A 15,170-nucleotide genomic window follows, 5' to 3' on the forward strand; every position below is an offset into this window, starting at 1 on the left:
GACCATGAGGGTGAGTAAATGATGACACAATTGTCATTTTTGGGTGGGTGAACTATACCTTTAACAATTTATTAATTTTATTATTACTACTATGGAAATATGAAATTATTTCTTTAATGAATTGATACTCTAAAAAATCTACTAAAGCTGCCAGTAGGTGGTGGTAAATGTCTTGATGATTAAGTCAGTCATTTATTCGTTGAAATGGCTGATTTATTCAGGAGAGAAGTAAATGGTTCTTTATGAATGGTCCATTGAATCATTAGGCTTGTTTGACTTGAAACAGATCATCACCATCAGACCGATCTGTGTGTGACATCAAACAGGGTGGCCGGGGGTCCTTAAAAAGTCTTAAAATGTCTTAAATTCAGATTCAGTAGGTCTTAAATATTTTTGGTCACATTACCACAAAAATTTCTCAGGACCCAGTGAGTGTCTATCAAGAGTACTTTTTCGCCCCGCTGTAGTTACCGCGTCATCAGAGAGAATTGCGGTTACAGAATACAGTCGAACACCAGCTCGCTGTCCAGCCTCCGAACTACTTTAAATGGGTTCATGCAAGATTACTGAAAAATGGCTTGAGAATTGTACTTGCCCAACAGGACTATTAGCCTGATTAAAAATTAAGTGACAAAATATAATCACGCATCAAAACGCGCGAATGATTCTTCTGATTTTATTACATTCAGCTTAAACAGCGATTGATAATGGATAGTGTATTTCTATTATCAATGTCGCGCTGTTGAGACTCGTGCTGCCTGTCTCTGTGAGAGACTTTCATGGAGAAATCAAATCAAATGAGCGTACGGCACACATAAAGAAACTCACAGAACAAACATACGGAGGTAAAAATTAAAAATGTTTAGTTTATTTATAGCATGATATAGTCAAGTAACATACCATGACAAGGGATCTATTTTGCTGAATATTTTCATGATTGCAAATGTTACATTGATTTTAGTTCAACAAACAAGTAGTAAAGTATATGAAGTTACTTACATTTTTAGACAAAATTGACTGTTTTGTTCTATTTCACCAACGAAAATAGTTCCAAACAAAGATCAGAACAGAATTATTGCGCACATTCTCCAAGCCACACCCGGCATTTTGTTACTGAATGATTCAGAGGTTTGAAGGAATCGGTTGAATGAATAAGTGACTTACCGCCACCTACTGGTGGTTTAGTTTCATGCTTAAAAGTACGCATTTTCCCCCAAAATGTCTTATTTGTATGTTCAAATTTTTATTTACATTAATCCCATAACATTATTTATTGCTGTTGTAATTTTGTACTTATTTAATTTGATTGGTAACAGCCCTGTAGTGAATTAAATTTCTTGATCAGTTGTAAGAATTTGACTTGAAAGATGACGCATACATTTAATAAGGTAAAAAAATAAAAACATTGGACTTTAAGGTAAATGACATCCTGTGGTAAGTATTAAAAACATGTAGATTTAAGTATGTAAAAGCTGACAGAAAACTGATGAAAATATTGCTTCAGAATAAATAGTTTACACCACCAAAAATCTGGGTGATGCAACACTTTTGTTTTGTGGGAATATTTTGTATGGGATATTGTCTGCTGATATGAAAAGTTCACTGTATATCGTAATAACAAATAGAATTTTTGACTGCGATGATATTTTGTTTTCTTTTTACATTTAAACGCGTTAAATATTACATATACGTATGTAATGTGTATTTCCATCACAGGCTTGGTCTTAAATTTCACATAAGGTGTTATTAAAAAGGTCTTAAAAAGTCTTAAATTTAACTTGTTCATATCTGTAGACACCCTGTCAAAGTACCACAAGAGCTATAGAGAGCAGACGGTTCTTTATGCTTTTGAATCTCTCTTGCGGTCCTTTGATGTCGTACACCGATCGGCCTGTGCAGTGCCGCTTCAAATCCAACGCGCCGCCAATGCTTGAACGCGCCAAATGATTCACCCAATTCATTCAAAATGTGAATTAAGAAATAAAATGCTGCTGTGTGCTGCTCGGAGACTAACAGTTCTGCTTTCTTTATATTTTCGTTGGCAAAATTGAGCAAAACAGACAACATTGTGTCTAAAAAAACACTAACTTATTTACTGAACTGTTGTATAAGGTCAGTATCACATTTGCATTCCTGTGATATTGCTCTTATTGCTTAACTATATAATGTAAATATGAGACAAAAATTCAAACGGGCATTTTGCCCCATATCTTGAATTTTAGGGACATTCTAACTACGTTCCATCACGCATCAGTGATATATATAATAGTGTATAGATACAGATAGATATGTTTATTACACACGTAGTATAACTAACATTTGTTTTCCTCATTACAGTGGACCACTGATGAAGATTTGACCGATGCTATTCACTCAGTAGGCATCAATGATGTGCTGGAGATCAAGTTTTTTGAGAATCGAGCAAATGGACAGTCAAAAGGGTAAGTGAAGCCTGAAATTTGTTTCCTAGGTCTGTGTAAATATACATATCAACCCTTTTGTGATGCTCTGTTACATGGTTTTTATAGAGATCAGCATCAAACATGACCTCTCTGTGCTCCACAGGTTTGCTCTGGTCTGTGTGGGTTCAGACTCCTCGTCCAGGAAGCTGATGGACCTGCTGTCCAAGCGGGAGCTGCATGGACAAAACCCAATCATCACTCCTTGCAACAAACAGTCGCTCAGCCAGTTTGAGATGCAGTCGCGAAAAAGTGAGACAAATTCACAGAAAATTCAACACATTTACTGATTGAACAGAGTTTAGTGAACTTGCCGCTGTGTTTGTGCTGCAGTTGTTTTATGATCAGTTTTTGTCCACTCAGGCATACAGTCTGGGCAGATGTCCGGAGAGGGGAAGGCCGGGCCTCCAGGCTCAGGATCTCGCAGTGGCTTCCCTCTTGGCAAGAATCGAGGGCGCTTTCCCACCCCACCTGGCCCGGGAGGAGACCGCTTTCCTGGACCAGGTGGACCTGGTGGACCTCCACCACACTTCCCAGGTACGAGTCTCTATATTAGGGCAAGGGCAGAAATGAGCTTTTCTGTAAAGAGTCTATATTTGCCCCTCTATGTGATTTAACAGGTGTATTGTTTTATTTTTGAATGGTCAGTTTTTATAAGTACTTTATTACAAGCGTCTGTTGTTTTTTTGTCATAATTAAATTAATTAATCCTAGAGTATTGAAGAATTCTTTAGACTGTTACCAATAAGAAATTGATCAACATCCACAAAAGCTGTCTTTACATTTGCCCAAGGTGGCACATTTACACAACAATTGCATAATGCTGTGAGATTCATGTTATTTAAATTTCTTAATTTGTTTTATTTTTACCACGTTCTGTTTTAATTGGTTTGTTCCATTTTAATGGATTTATTATTTTTTCATCAAAAAGCATGTCTAATAAATTGAATTCATAGTCAACTTAATGTTTTACCAATTGCATTACAATTGCAATTTTTTACAAATGCAAAAAAAAACAATGAAGAAAGTGTTTGATGCAACATGAGCAGATCTAAATGTAATGTCATAATTGTCAAATGTCATAGTTTAGTCATTTTAGTTTGTGCAGGGCATTTTTTGCCTCTGTATCTTGACTTTGTGGGGTATTTTTGTTAATTTGTGGCATTTTGGCCTATTTTTGAGGCTCCAAACTGATGTTTGTTAATGAATTGCAGTGGGTTTTTAAGTTGATTTTTAGAGATGCACCGATTGCAATTTTCTTGGCCATTTCGGATTTTTTCAGATTCTGATTTTCTTTCTAAGAACTATAATTGACAGCGTATACAAACTAAAATCTACTTTTCAACGCAAAGATTGATTTTCATAAAAAAAACACAAGTCAGTAATAAGAGCAAATAAAAAAAATGCAAACAGCACAAATAAATGCAATAGAATAAAGAGAGCTATGAAACTAAGTTTTTCAGGTTAAGTACGTTTTTATTCAGTTAAGAAATACTACAGAAATTAATCAAATGTAAAATAACACATCGTGTCCACTTTAATTTCTGTAGTCTTCATTGTAAAAATTAAATACAGATTAATGCTTACCATTAAAGTTATAAAACGTATTCAGTCAAGAGCAGAAAATTATTATCTTTGTCTTTTGTTCTTTGATTAACATGACAGCAGGAATATTGGACTGCGGTCCCTTTAAGAGTTTATCCATGGACCCAATATACTGTTACACAACATGCGTTCTCTTTCTCAACTATTTAACGTTCCAAAACTGACTGTGTTTAACTGGATACTCGCCAAGATGGGCATTTTGGCAATTTTGTATGTATTTGACCGTTTAAGCACAGTTAACCACTCATTTTGGTATTTGTGGCTCACAAGCTGTTTGAGACTGAGCGTGGCTTGTGCGATCCACTAATGGTGCTTTTCCACTGCGTGGTAAGACTCGGCTCGGTACGGCTCAGTACGGCACGGCTCGGTTTGCGTTTCCACTGCAGTTTAGTATCGCTTTAGAATGGGCGGGATTATTCACATGTCGTTATAGTTGCGCCGCCTCTATTGCCGCGACTCCTAAAAACCGTTTTCATTCCGCGTCGCCCCATCAAGCTCTCGCTGGATCCGCTCCTCTGCTATCAACGAGAGGAACGTCTGTTCTTCGGCAACCGGGGGAACAGCCACTTTTTGGTTGTTTAAAAAAAGGTGTGCTCGTTCAAAACAGTTGCATTTGATCCTTCGCTGGCTGTGCTGATTTAAATCTAGCGGGTCTGTTTGTGTCTCATGTCGCAAGTTCAGTGACGCAGGTAGTGACGATTTTCTCCGGCCAATCCGTGATCAGCAGAGTTTACACGTCTCGTTTTGGTAACGGTACGGTACGCTTGGAACCCCAACCGAGGTGGTACTAAAAAAAGTACCAGGTACCTGGTACTGTACCCAGTGGAAAACCCCCAAAATGAACCTTACCGTGCCGTATTGTGCCATACCATGCAGTGGAAAAGCGCCATCAGTGGTGGAAACCTGTGGGATTGACTAAAATGTGCAATACAAGCACTATTTAACCGGAGCGAATGAGACGTGTGTGTGTGAGAGAGAGAGAGAGAGAAGGGGTCGTCGGAGAGAAGAGAGTGAGAATGCGCGGCTGACGTTATTGCCTGTGCCGCTGGTAACAAAACGGATCGGCTCGAAATCGGAAAGAAGTGAGACTGACCGGCCGGTCACCGATCATGAGGAAAATTGACCGATTCCGATCCCTGGCCGATCGATCGGTGCATCTCTGCTAATTTTTAGTCAATCATATAACTGTAAAAATGGTCAATAAATTACTATAAAATAAAAATAAAGCACTTAGTTAAATTATAAAAAAAATAGATCAAATGGAGATCTTACTCAAATCAATGTTAAAATGAAACTAATAAATATTACGTGTAATTAAGTCATGTAAATATTCAATATCAGAACCATGAACGTGCAAATGGCTGTTTTTAAATCATTGAAATACTAACTTAAAATCTCATAGTTGACTTCTAGTTATTTTTCAGTCAAAGGGGTTTGTCTGACAAAATTTTGGGAATCCTCGCGCTCCTTTTCTACTGCTGTCTTTGATCAATGTAAATTTAGTTAGTTCAAACCCTCCCTTTGCAGGTATGCAAGGCCCGCCGCGTCCTCCCTCAGGTCCACCTGGGCCTCCAGGACCCCCTGGCCCCCCTCCACCTGGGCAAGGTCTGCTGCCGCCCCTCAGAGGTCCCCCCAACAGAGGAGACCGTCCTCCTCCACCCGTCATGTTTCCTGGTCAGTTTGGTCAGCCTCCTATGGGTCCGATGCCTCCTGGCCCGCCCCCACCTGGATTCGGGCCTCCCCCAGGCCCCCCTCCACCTCAGCAGGGTCTGCCCCTTCCAGGACCCTTCCCTCCCCGTCCACCTGGGCCCTTAGGACCCCCGCTTGGCCTCGCACCTCCACCTCACATGCAGGGACCCCCACCTGGAGGTCCACCTCCAGCCCCTCACGTCAACCCGGCCTTCTTCCCACCGCCTGGAAACAACAACATGCCATCGTCCGACAGCAGGGGCCCACCGCCGGGTGAACTGTTCGGCCGCCCACCTCCATACGACAGAGACTTTGGCCCTGGCGGCAGGTAATAAACACCTCACCATCACTGCACTGTAACTCTCACACGTAACAAGTTCTCAGGCCACACCGGTGGAAACTGAACTGGTTAGATTATATTTTAGGGCTGCACGATTTCAAATATAATTTTAAATCTTTATTTTTTTTCTCTGATAAAACAGCGCGTTTATTTTTTTGTTGTTGTTGTTTTTTTGTTAAGCACGACAAGCTCCAGGTTTATTTAGTGCTAAATGAAATTATTAAAGTAACACATTGTTCTGATATCATTAATGTCAAATATTTTTATTTTTTTTACTTACTTTACAGGAATTTTTAAGCTCCATGTTTGTAGGGCTGCGAAATTTGGTTAGTAATAATACTTACAATAATAAAAGTTGTAGTAATAGTATTTTTGTTATTGCTAAATGAAAATGTAAATTAAATTGTACATTAAAAATCTGTTAAATCTTTACTTTAAAATAAATATGAACTACTTATAGCAATAGAATTATAATTTATAACACAACTTATTATAATCTGTTTTTAAAACATTAATAACATTGTGTTTTAAGTCATCATAAAATAAATTGCATGTTTAACTTTTATTGCACAATATATATTTTTTTACTGTTTTTGTGTGGAAACATGCAGCACATTAAGTAACAATTAATTATTACAAAAATATCAACTAATCATTGTAATTTTATATTTTAAATACTATAAAGCTTTATGGTCTTTACTCTGAAGCATGCAACATGTATATTAACTATAACAATGCTTAATTAGATAATTACAAAGTATTAATTTTATAACTAAAGCATATACATATAAAATATATGTAATAAAATAATCATATTTTAGAAGAATTGCTGTACTTATAAAATATTTTTATTTATTTTTTACTCTAAAATGCAGCACACATTTCATTAAATCTCAGCCTTGGCGATTTGTTACTTACCATTAACTCCAGTGGATGTTATTAAAGCGTGTGGCCTCAGTCCGACCCTGAATCTCCTCTCTGGCCTTTCTTCAGTAACTTCAGACCCCCTGTAGTATGTGGCTTTGAGCCCTGGATAAACGAAGGGTTGGTTGATGTGAAAAACTCTGGCCAGCACTTGCACAGTACAAGTGATCAAGGGTTAGTGAAGTAACCGTCCGCTGAGACCAGGATCCTGAAGCGGGATCTTTTTTCAGGCTTGTGTGTTGTGAACGCATGGAGTGTGTGCCGTCTCTGCAGTGAATTTTAACAAGTGATGCACTGATGAGTTTTCATTTACAACGAACAAATTAGAGGTGCCTCGATTGATCGGCTACCAATCACCAGCTGCCGATAATCGTTTTGGGATGTTTGATCGAGGTTTGGCACGACATACAGCGGCAACACAGTCTCAGTCTCTGTCTGGCGCGGGTGAAATAATTATTATGCTGAATGCTGAATTCATATTTCTCCATAAAATAACTCGTAAAGTAATTTGAAAAATTTTAAAACCGTGTGAGTGAATCACCGCACGCTCTCTCTTTCACTCAAAATGCGCAAATGGCTTCAAATCACGTTTCGACTGCACTATAGGGCCTTTCGCACCGCGGGAACCTTTTCATAGTACCAGAACTAATTGTGGCACTACCCAGAACTGGGTGCGATTTTAGTACCGGACTGCCTTTTTCGAGAACCAAATTAGCTCCTACTCCGGAGCAGGGTCTAACCAGCACAACTGGTACTAATCGTGACGCAAGTAGACATTGATTGGCCAAACGTGTATGAAAACGCCCTCCCCCGCCGTGATTTAAAACGCTGTGTAAACATACTGTAAACATTGTCAACTTATTTCGCAAGTATGGAGAACAGCGATAGATGGACGGACGCTGAAGTGCAGGCACTTGTAGCAAATGTAGCACTGCCAGTTGTCGTTGGAGATTCTTAGGCCTCCTATCCGTTCTTTCAATCGATTTACGTATACGTCGACTTTCCATGTCCATTATTGTGAAACCCGCGAGACACAACAAAAACACAGCTCCGATCACAGCGTCCTCCGTCCTCCTGTTGTTAATGTTGTTCTTCTTTGTTTCTGTTGTTGAACACCGCGCACAAATGACGATGCTATCGACCGGCTTACGTCACTTCTTAGTACACACTGTGCGAGTGCGAATGTAATAGTTTGCGCAAAATCGTCACAGTACTTTAGTACTGTACATTTAGTTCTGAAACTAAAGCAGTGCGAAAGGCCCTTATAAGCGAGCTGCACAGTTGACACAGGAATTATCACTTGCACAATCGAGGCAGTGTTGCATCGTCACTAAAGTTTATGAATTGCATTTCTTTTGAATTCTTGCCAGTGTTTAAACCATTCAGCGCTCGCGCACTCTCCTGGAGACTGTGCGCTCATGCACACTCGAAGCGCACACTCATAACATGAGTGTGCGCTTCGAGTTCATACATTCTCGGTTTGCAGTGTGTATGCGGTGCTTTTTTTTTTTCACTTTCATGTTAACGGATCTTAAAGCATGCACACGGTAGCGGTCCGGAAGTGCATTCCATGAGCGGTGCGTCTGCAGCAGTACAGAGATCGTTTCTGCTGCACGCGCTGAATTAAAGTGACAGCACATTGTTTGCTGTAAATATGAAAACGAAAATGTAGTAATTACACCATAAATACATATAATTAAAGTTTGCTGTGTTTCACAGTCAACACATATGGCTTGTTGGCTAGATTTAAAGGAACGGAGCACTTTTAGATGAACAAGGCAATAATAGATGGCACTCATGGAGGTAGAAAAACAAAGTTCTTTATGAACCAGCATTGCTTGTAATAAAGATTTAAATGCAGAAGAAAAGGCAGTAGAGCTGTGTTTCTGTCAGTGGCAAGTTTTAATTTAGAATGTTTGTGATAACATAAGAAAAGTAGTTTAAGTGTTTTGCCACTTGCTTGAGCAACTGTGTTGTGCTGTGTGTAAGCTATTGTGCAACAATTGCATGAGTGTAAAAACAAAAATTCACTTCATGATCAAACATTTAGGTGAGAAATATATATTTTTGACCTCCACCCCTCAAATAAAAAAATCGGCCTCTCACAAGAGTCACCTATAAGGGGGAAATTCCCCCCATTTTCAAAAATGAAATTCAGGCCCTGAATAAATTTCTAAAAATCCTGATTGGAGTATTACTATAAATAATTCTACATGATAAAAATAAGGCTTCAAGACCAGGAAGCAGATACTAATTTCTGTGATCGGCCTCAAAATCCTGATTGAAGCACCCCTAGTACAAATATTTTTGGTTACTAAAATTTCAGTGCATCACTAATTTTAACATGCAATGTGATTCAGCACTAACGGCACTGCTGCTCTCTGTGAATTTGGACCCTGATGCATTGCTGTTTCTTTCTGACTCATGCTTTTATTCTCAGTGCATCTGCTTTTTCTCTTTTAGGGACATGGATTCGTCTCGCGCTCCTCTGAGTGAAGCTGAGTTTGAGGAGATCATGAATCGTAACAGAGCGATATCCAGCAGTGCTATCTCGAGGGCAGTGTCAGATGCGAGTGCAGGTGCAAACACTTACCCATTGCATGAATGTTTGGTTTGGTTTGCCAGGTGGTAATTAAACACACTCTGTTTTTGCAGCTGATTACGGCAGTGCTATAGAGACTCTGGTGACGGCCATCTCTCTGATCAAGCAATCGAAGGTTTCTGCTGACGACCGCTGCAAAGTCCTCATCAGCTCACTGCAGGACTGCTTGCATGGAATTGAGTCCAAATCCTATGGCTCTGCGTCGAGGTAAAGATCTTGTGGATCTACACAGTATTTTTGTGTTTGCTGTAGGGGATGCATCATTATGTTTGCATGAGTGAAATGTCTTTTGAGATCACTTTTCTGCTGATTTAACCGAAGTAATGAGTGGGAGTAAAAATCTGATTTGATAATCCAGATTAAAACGATACAGTCCCACCCTGTATATTGTTAAATGTTTCAGTATAAAACGGTGCATATGAAATTGCTTCTTCGCAAAATTGTGCGTTGCAAAATTATGAATGTAAAATTGATGCATTGCATCATAATTTGGTGCCGTGTGTAAAAATGGATGCAAAACTAATGCATGCAAATGTATTTAATGTAGCCTATTAATGCATTGCAAAATGATTCATGAAAAACTGATGCATTGCTAAATAATTTGGTGCAACGAAAAAATAGATGCAAAAATGCATGCAAAATTATTTAATGTTTTTAATTTTTCATGCAATTAAGTAAATTTGCATGCATTATTTTTGCATCCATTTTTACATTGCACCAAATTGTTGCAATGCATCAAATAGATTTGCAATGTATCCAATAATTTAGCTTGTATTGTAAAATTATTTTATGCATGTGAAATTGATGCCACGCAAAAAAAATGCATTCAAAATTTGTGTATCAATTAAATGTATTGCAAAATTTCAAGCATGAATGCTAATTTATTTGGTGCATTGCAAAATTATTTCATAAATATAAAATTATTAGATGCAATGCAAATTTATTTGGTCCGTTGCAAAAGTATTACTTGCGGTTTCATATTCTCTTTAATGCTTTTCGACCTTAAGCAGACGGGAACGGTCCAGGGAGAGGGACCACAGTCGCTCTCATGAGAAGCATCGCCGCAAGTCTCGCAGCCGAGACCGACACGAGGACTACTACAGAGAGCGCAGCCGTGAGAGGGACCGTCATCGTGAGAGAGACCGTGACCGCGAGAGAGACCGAGAACGTGAGCGGGAGTATCGCCGTTAGTTGGAGAGGAAGGTGTGTATCCTGTTTGTCTCTGTCTTTGTTTTTCTCCCATCTTTCTTAAGGATTCAGATGTACATGCATCTTATCCTGCAGAGGTCGGGACCACAGGTACGTGATCAGAAAAGGTGAGTCCCTGGACCTATAATGTAATGACAAGTACTATAATTTTTTCCCCCCTACAGCTAATCTATTTTTTTCTTCTTTTTATATACGAATGTAGTGTGATCGGAGTGCTCTGATCCTTAAAACTTGTGTACCTGGTCTTGAGGCCGTTTAATGTGCAATATCAGCTCCAGCAACCATAAACTGTCCCACAATTGTTGATGATATCCAGTTTGTCTTTGAAAGGATTTTGTGTATTTCAGCATTTTATTTTAAAAAAAAAAATCAAAATGCAAGTTATTGCACTTATTTGTCCATTTAACTGAGATTTGCTGCTACTTTTGAGACTATGCCAATGTCAAACAACACTTCCCTCCTTATTTTACCTAATTGACCAATTGCTTGCCAAAAAAAAAATTAATTCAGGATATTTCATGCCTTTAGAATTGCGATTATGAAATATAAATTCAATGTGTGACCATAAATGTATAGAAAATTGAAGTTTGATGAGAGAAAATGAATGTATTGAAATGAGCACAATTGTTTCTCAGATTGTGCGTTGACATTCCTGCAGGCAGATTTGATGTTGACATAATGGTTGTTCTAGTGTTTAGTTCCTCACTGATTTGTTGTGAAAAGCAAATGAATGGAGTCAAATTGATCTGCTTTGGCATTTAAAAACATGAAGCTTGTAGTCTGTCAGGTTGAGTTGTCATGGTGTAGGCAAATTACATTTTTCATGTGTAAGGTTTAGTCTTGAGCACATCTGTACAGTATAATTTAAGAAAACGCATTCTGAATGTCCTTTGTCAGAACAAGCTAAATGTATTTTTACTGTCAAGGGTCATTTTGTGCATTCTAGTATTTCAGTCACATCTAGATCTATAATGTCAGAGTAACACCAGTTATGCTTTTCATTTTATATCATCTCCTTTAATGCTTAATGAATGGAGAATAACTGCTATGTTGCTTTTCCAGAGGTAACATGAACGTTTTTAGCGTTTTTATGCTTTTTTGTTTCTTATTCTCTTGGTAAACACATGTTTGTGATGATTTAAGTTTGATTTAATATGCAACAGATATTTAATAAATATTTTCACAATCAGTATTTAAATGAATGCAGCACATGTCCTCAGTTCAAACTCTGTTGGTCTGATTTTAGAAACCCATTACTGTCTAACCTGTTGCTTAATGGCTCTGCTGTGTGACGGTGTTTCCTACAGGCTAAATTTGTACATAATTTGTGTGTAAATGCTGAGGACACTGTAATATCATGTGTGATGCATTGTGAGTGACCCCACATATGCTAGATTTAGATGCAAAAAAAATACAAAACAGTTAAACTAAAACTGCAACCCGGGTTTAGCAAATAGATTGTAAATATTTTGTTTAATGTAATTCTGGTAGCCTCCAAATTGTTGTTCTGGTCTCCTATCCAAAAAATGGCCAATTATTCAGGTGTTTGTTTTATTTTTGTTTTCTCTGTGTTCTCAACTGTAAAACCTAGAATTGTAGCAACACCAATCAGAGAAAGTCAGCAATGCACAATTTGCATTTTGATTTGTTCCGCTGTTATTCAGAAATCATGTTGCACTTTTAATACGTGTTTTTAGTCTAAAGTATGCATCAGGTTAGAGATTTTGAATAGAAATTTTAAGCATTGCAAGCTTAAAGGAATTGAAAGCATTTGCTCCATGCGTAGAGCCCGGTTCCATTGGATTTATTGGGATTTTTGAATGTAGTGCCCATTTGTCTGGAGTTCATTTGCAGAAATGACTGTTCCCAGGTTATTTGTGTAGGTTTTTCTGAAGTAATGGTCCTGACGTGGTATTAATCACACCCCTTTTCCTCTGTTCACTATTGTGCTTTATTAGATGCTGTCACAGGATTGGACAAACTTGTGTTTTTGTGATCGTTACAGGTACTAGTAATTGTAATTCCAAACTCAAACTACACTGTAAAAAAACACACTGTTCATGTCTAACTTGCTAAATATTTCTTGTATTAAAATGGGCTGAAATACCTGTGAATGACTAAAGACACAAACTGATGTTTTAATAAGAAATCACATCTTTTGTACGTTTTATTTTGTCCATTTTTCTTGACTAACAGAAGGGCAAAGTATGATTAGTCGCTGAATTTTGTCCAACCCTGTGTACTGTAACTCCAGTGTCCACTGAATCACTAGAATCAAGCAATTTAATTTCTGTTCAGTAGAAATTATGCATAAAATGGTAAACAATTGTAAACCGTTGAATCTTAAAAACAAATGCTTTTTGCTTTGGGGGTGAATCAAATTTGAAATGTGGATTTGTTGCTTGTTCTCAAGAGGTAAAGTGGACACTATACTTTGTGCTTCACAATTTGTCAATGGAGGGAAATATTAAGAGTTAGTATTTTTCCTATTGTAGAAAAAAGAAAATACAGGTTAGCATTTCCAGTTTTGTTCAGTTGAAGTTGAATAACTAGTTGAATACTCTAAAGAATCTTAAATGATTGGATTATCGATTCATTGAGAAATTCGGTAAAAGCCAACATAAAATGCGTTGTTTTTAAGTATGTTTGTGTTTTGGCAGTTTACCATGTGGACTTATTGCCCATGATCGAAGCATTTTTGCAGATGTGAAATTTGAATGTTATTTTGACACCTTTTAGATGTGGTGTTCCATTAGATATAGATATGAAGAATGAGCACTAAGTGATTTGAAGTAGATCACATCTGCTTATATAATTGATTTTACCTGTGAAATTGATTTTGTGCAGCAAGCAAAAGAAGCCATAAGAGATTATACATGTTATACATTGAGACAAACCAATCAACCAAAATAATGTCAACCAGTATCATCTCATAGGGATTTTTATGCAATTTAAATTGCATATGTGCATAACCTCATGTTCTACAGATCCAGCTCATGCATGCACTTTTTCTGTACTTCATTGCAGTGGAATAGCAGTTTTTCATCCTCAATATTAAATTTTCCTTTTTTTTATCCTCATCTTGTTCCAAACCTGTATCCTTTTGTTTTATGGAGCTTTTTGGCTAAAATGTACTTTTAAAATTACAACACTACACTACCAAATGTATTTCAAATCTCGTGTTGGTAGTACAGATGCTGATTTGTTTTGGTTGATTGATTTCTCAATGGGACTAAAAGCCATATATTTTCATATGACTCTACAAATGCATATTTTGCCAATTGGTCAACTCGTATGAATTACAGTTTTGATGTGGGGTATTGTGCATTTGAATACTATAAATTTTATCATTGTCATAGACGAATAATAGACATCAGACAAGATTAATTGCTAATGATGATTTTAAAGAAATAGTTCATCCAAAAATGAAAATTTGCTGAAAATGTGTTCACTTAAGCCATCCAGGATGTAGATGAGTTTTTCTTCCATCAGATTTGGAGCAATGTAGCATCACTTGCTCACCAATGGATCCTTGCAGTGAATGGGTGCTGTCAGAATAAGAGTCCAAACAGCTGATAAAAACATCACAATAATCCACAAGTAACCCACACCACTCCAGTTCATTAGTTAATATTTTGTGAAGCCAAAAGCTGTGTTCATAAACAAATCTATCATTAAGATGTTTTTGTAACTTCAAACTGTTGCTTCCTTATTTTAACAGCTAAACTATGAGTCCATAATAACGCTTCCTCTAGTGAAAAGGTCCATCTGCTACCGTCCTCTCATCAAAATCCACCTACATATTTGTTTGGCACTTTTTTGGACCATTTTCACTGGTAAGCATGGCTTGATCTGTGCTTATTTCTCTCCTGAGAATTCCTGAGTTTTTCTTTGGAGGAAGCAATATTTCAGATAGAGAACTTGTTTGAAGTGAAAATTCTTTACCATGGAATTGTTTTCGTTTCACAAGATGTTAACTGATGGACTGGAGTGGTGTGGATTATTGTGATGTTTTTATCAGCTGTTTGGACTCTCATTCTGACGGCACCCATTCACTGCAGAGCATCCATTGGTGAATAAGTGATCGAATGCTACATTTCTCCAAATCTGATTAAGAAACGAACTCATCTACATCTAGGATGTCAAATTCTGCAAACTTTCATTCCTGGTTGAACTATTCCTTTAAGTAATGTCCATCAGAGTGAAAATGACGGATTTGCTGAGTTGTGTTGCAGTGTTTCATAGTTGTGCATGCCAATGTCTTTATGATTGTCGTCTCTTCACTCTGTATTTATACTCTGAATCCAGGGGCTTGTTTCAAGTACAGTGTTTGTTATTGACT

At 37.7% G+C, this 15,170-nt stretch overlaps 1 protein-coding gene across 5 annotated transcripts in view; it reads left to right on the top strand.

The window, feature by feature from the left end:
* Nucleotides 1-15,170, top strand: part of cpsf6 (cleavage and polyadenylation specific factor 6) — a 36,233-nt gene that overhangs the window by 18,748 nt on the left and 2,315 nt on the right. The window contains exons 2-11 of one of the 5 annotated variants that reach the window (XM_016238818.1): nt 2,338-2,441; nt 2,566-2,711; nt 2,823-2,996; nt 5,592-6,081; nt 7,087-7,191; nt 9,481-9,596; nt 9,673-9,826; nt 10,627-10,822; nt 10,904-10,935; nt 11,031-12,886. In XM_016238818.1, coding sequence (XP_016094304.1) covers nt 2,338-2,441; nt 2,566-2,711; nt 2,823-2,996; nt 5,592-6,081; nt 7,087-7,191; nt 9,481-9,596; nt 9,673-9,826; nt 10,627-10,810 — 1,473 coding nt within the window. In that variant the 3' untranslated portion in view covers nt 10,811-10,822; nt 10,904-10,935; nt 11,031-12,886. Of the gene's footprint in view, nt 1-2,337; nt 2,442-2,565; nt 2,712-2,822; nt 2,997-5,591; nt 6,082-7,086; nt 7,192-9,480; nt 9,597-9,672; nt 9,827-10,626; nt 10,936-11,030; nt 12,887-15,170 lie in introns of those variants that run through there. The other 4 variants (XM_016238821.1, XM_016238817.1, XM_016238819.1 and 1 more) reach the window with 4 other exon arrangements.

The sequence above is a fragment of the Sinocyclocheilus grahami genome, unplaced genomic scaffold (assembly GCF_001515645.1).
Source record: "Sinocyclocheilus grahami isolate Dianchi unplaced genomic scaffold, SAMN03320097.WGS_v1.1 scaffold548.1, whole genome shotgun sequence".
NCBI lineage: Eukaryota > Metazoa > Chordata > Actinopteri > Cypriniformes > Cyprinidae > Sinocyclocheilus > Sinocyclocheilus grahami.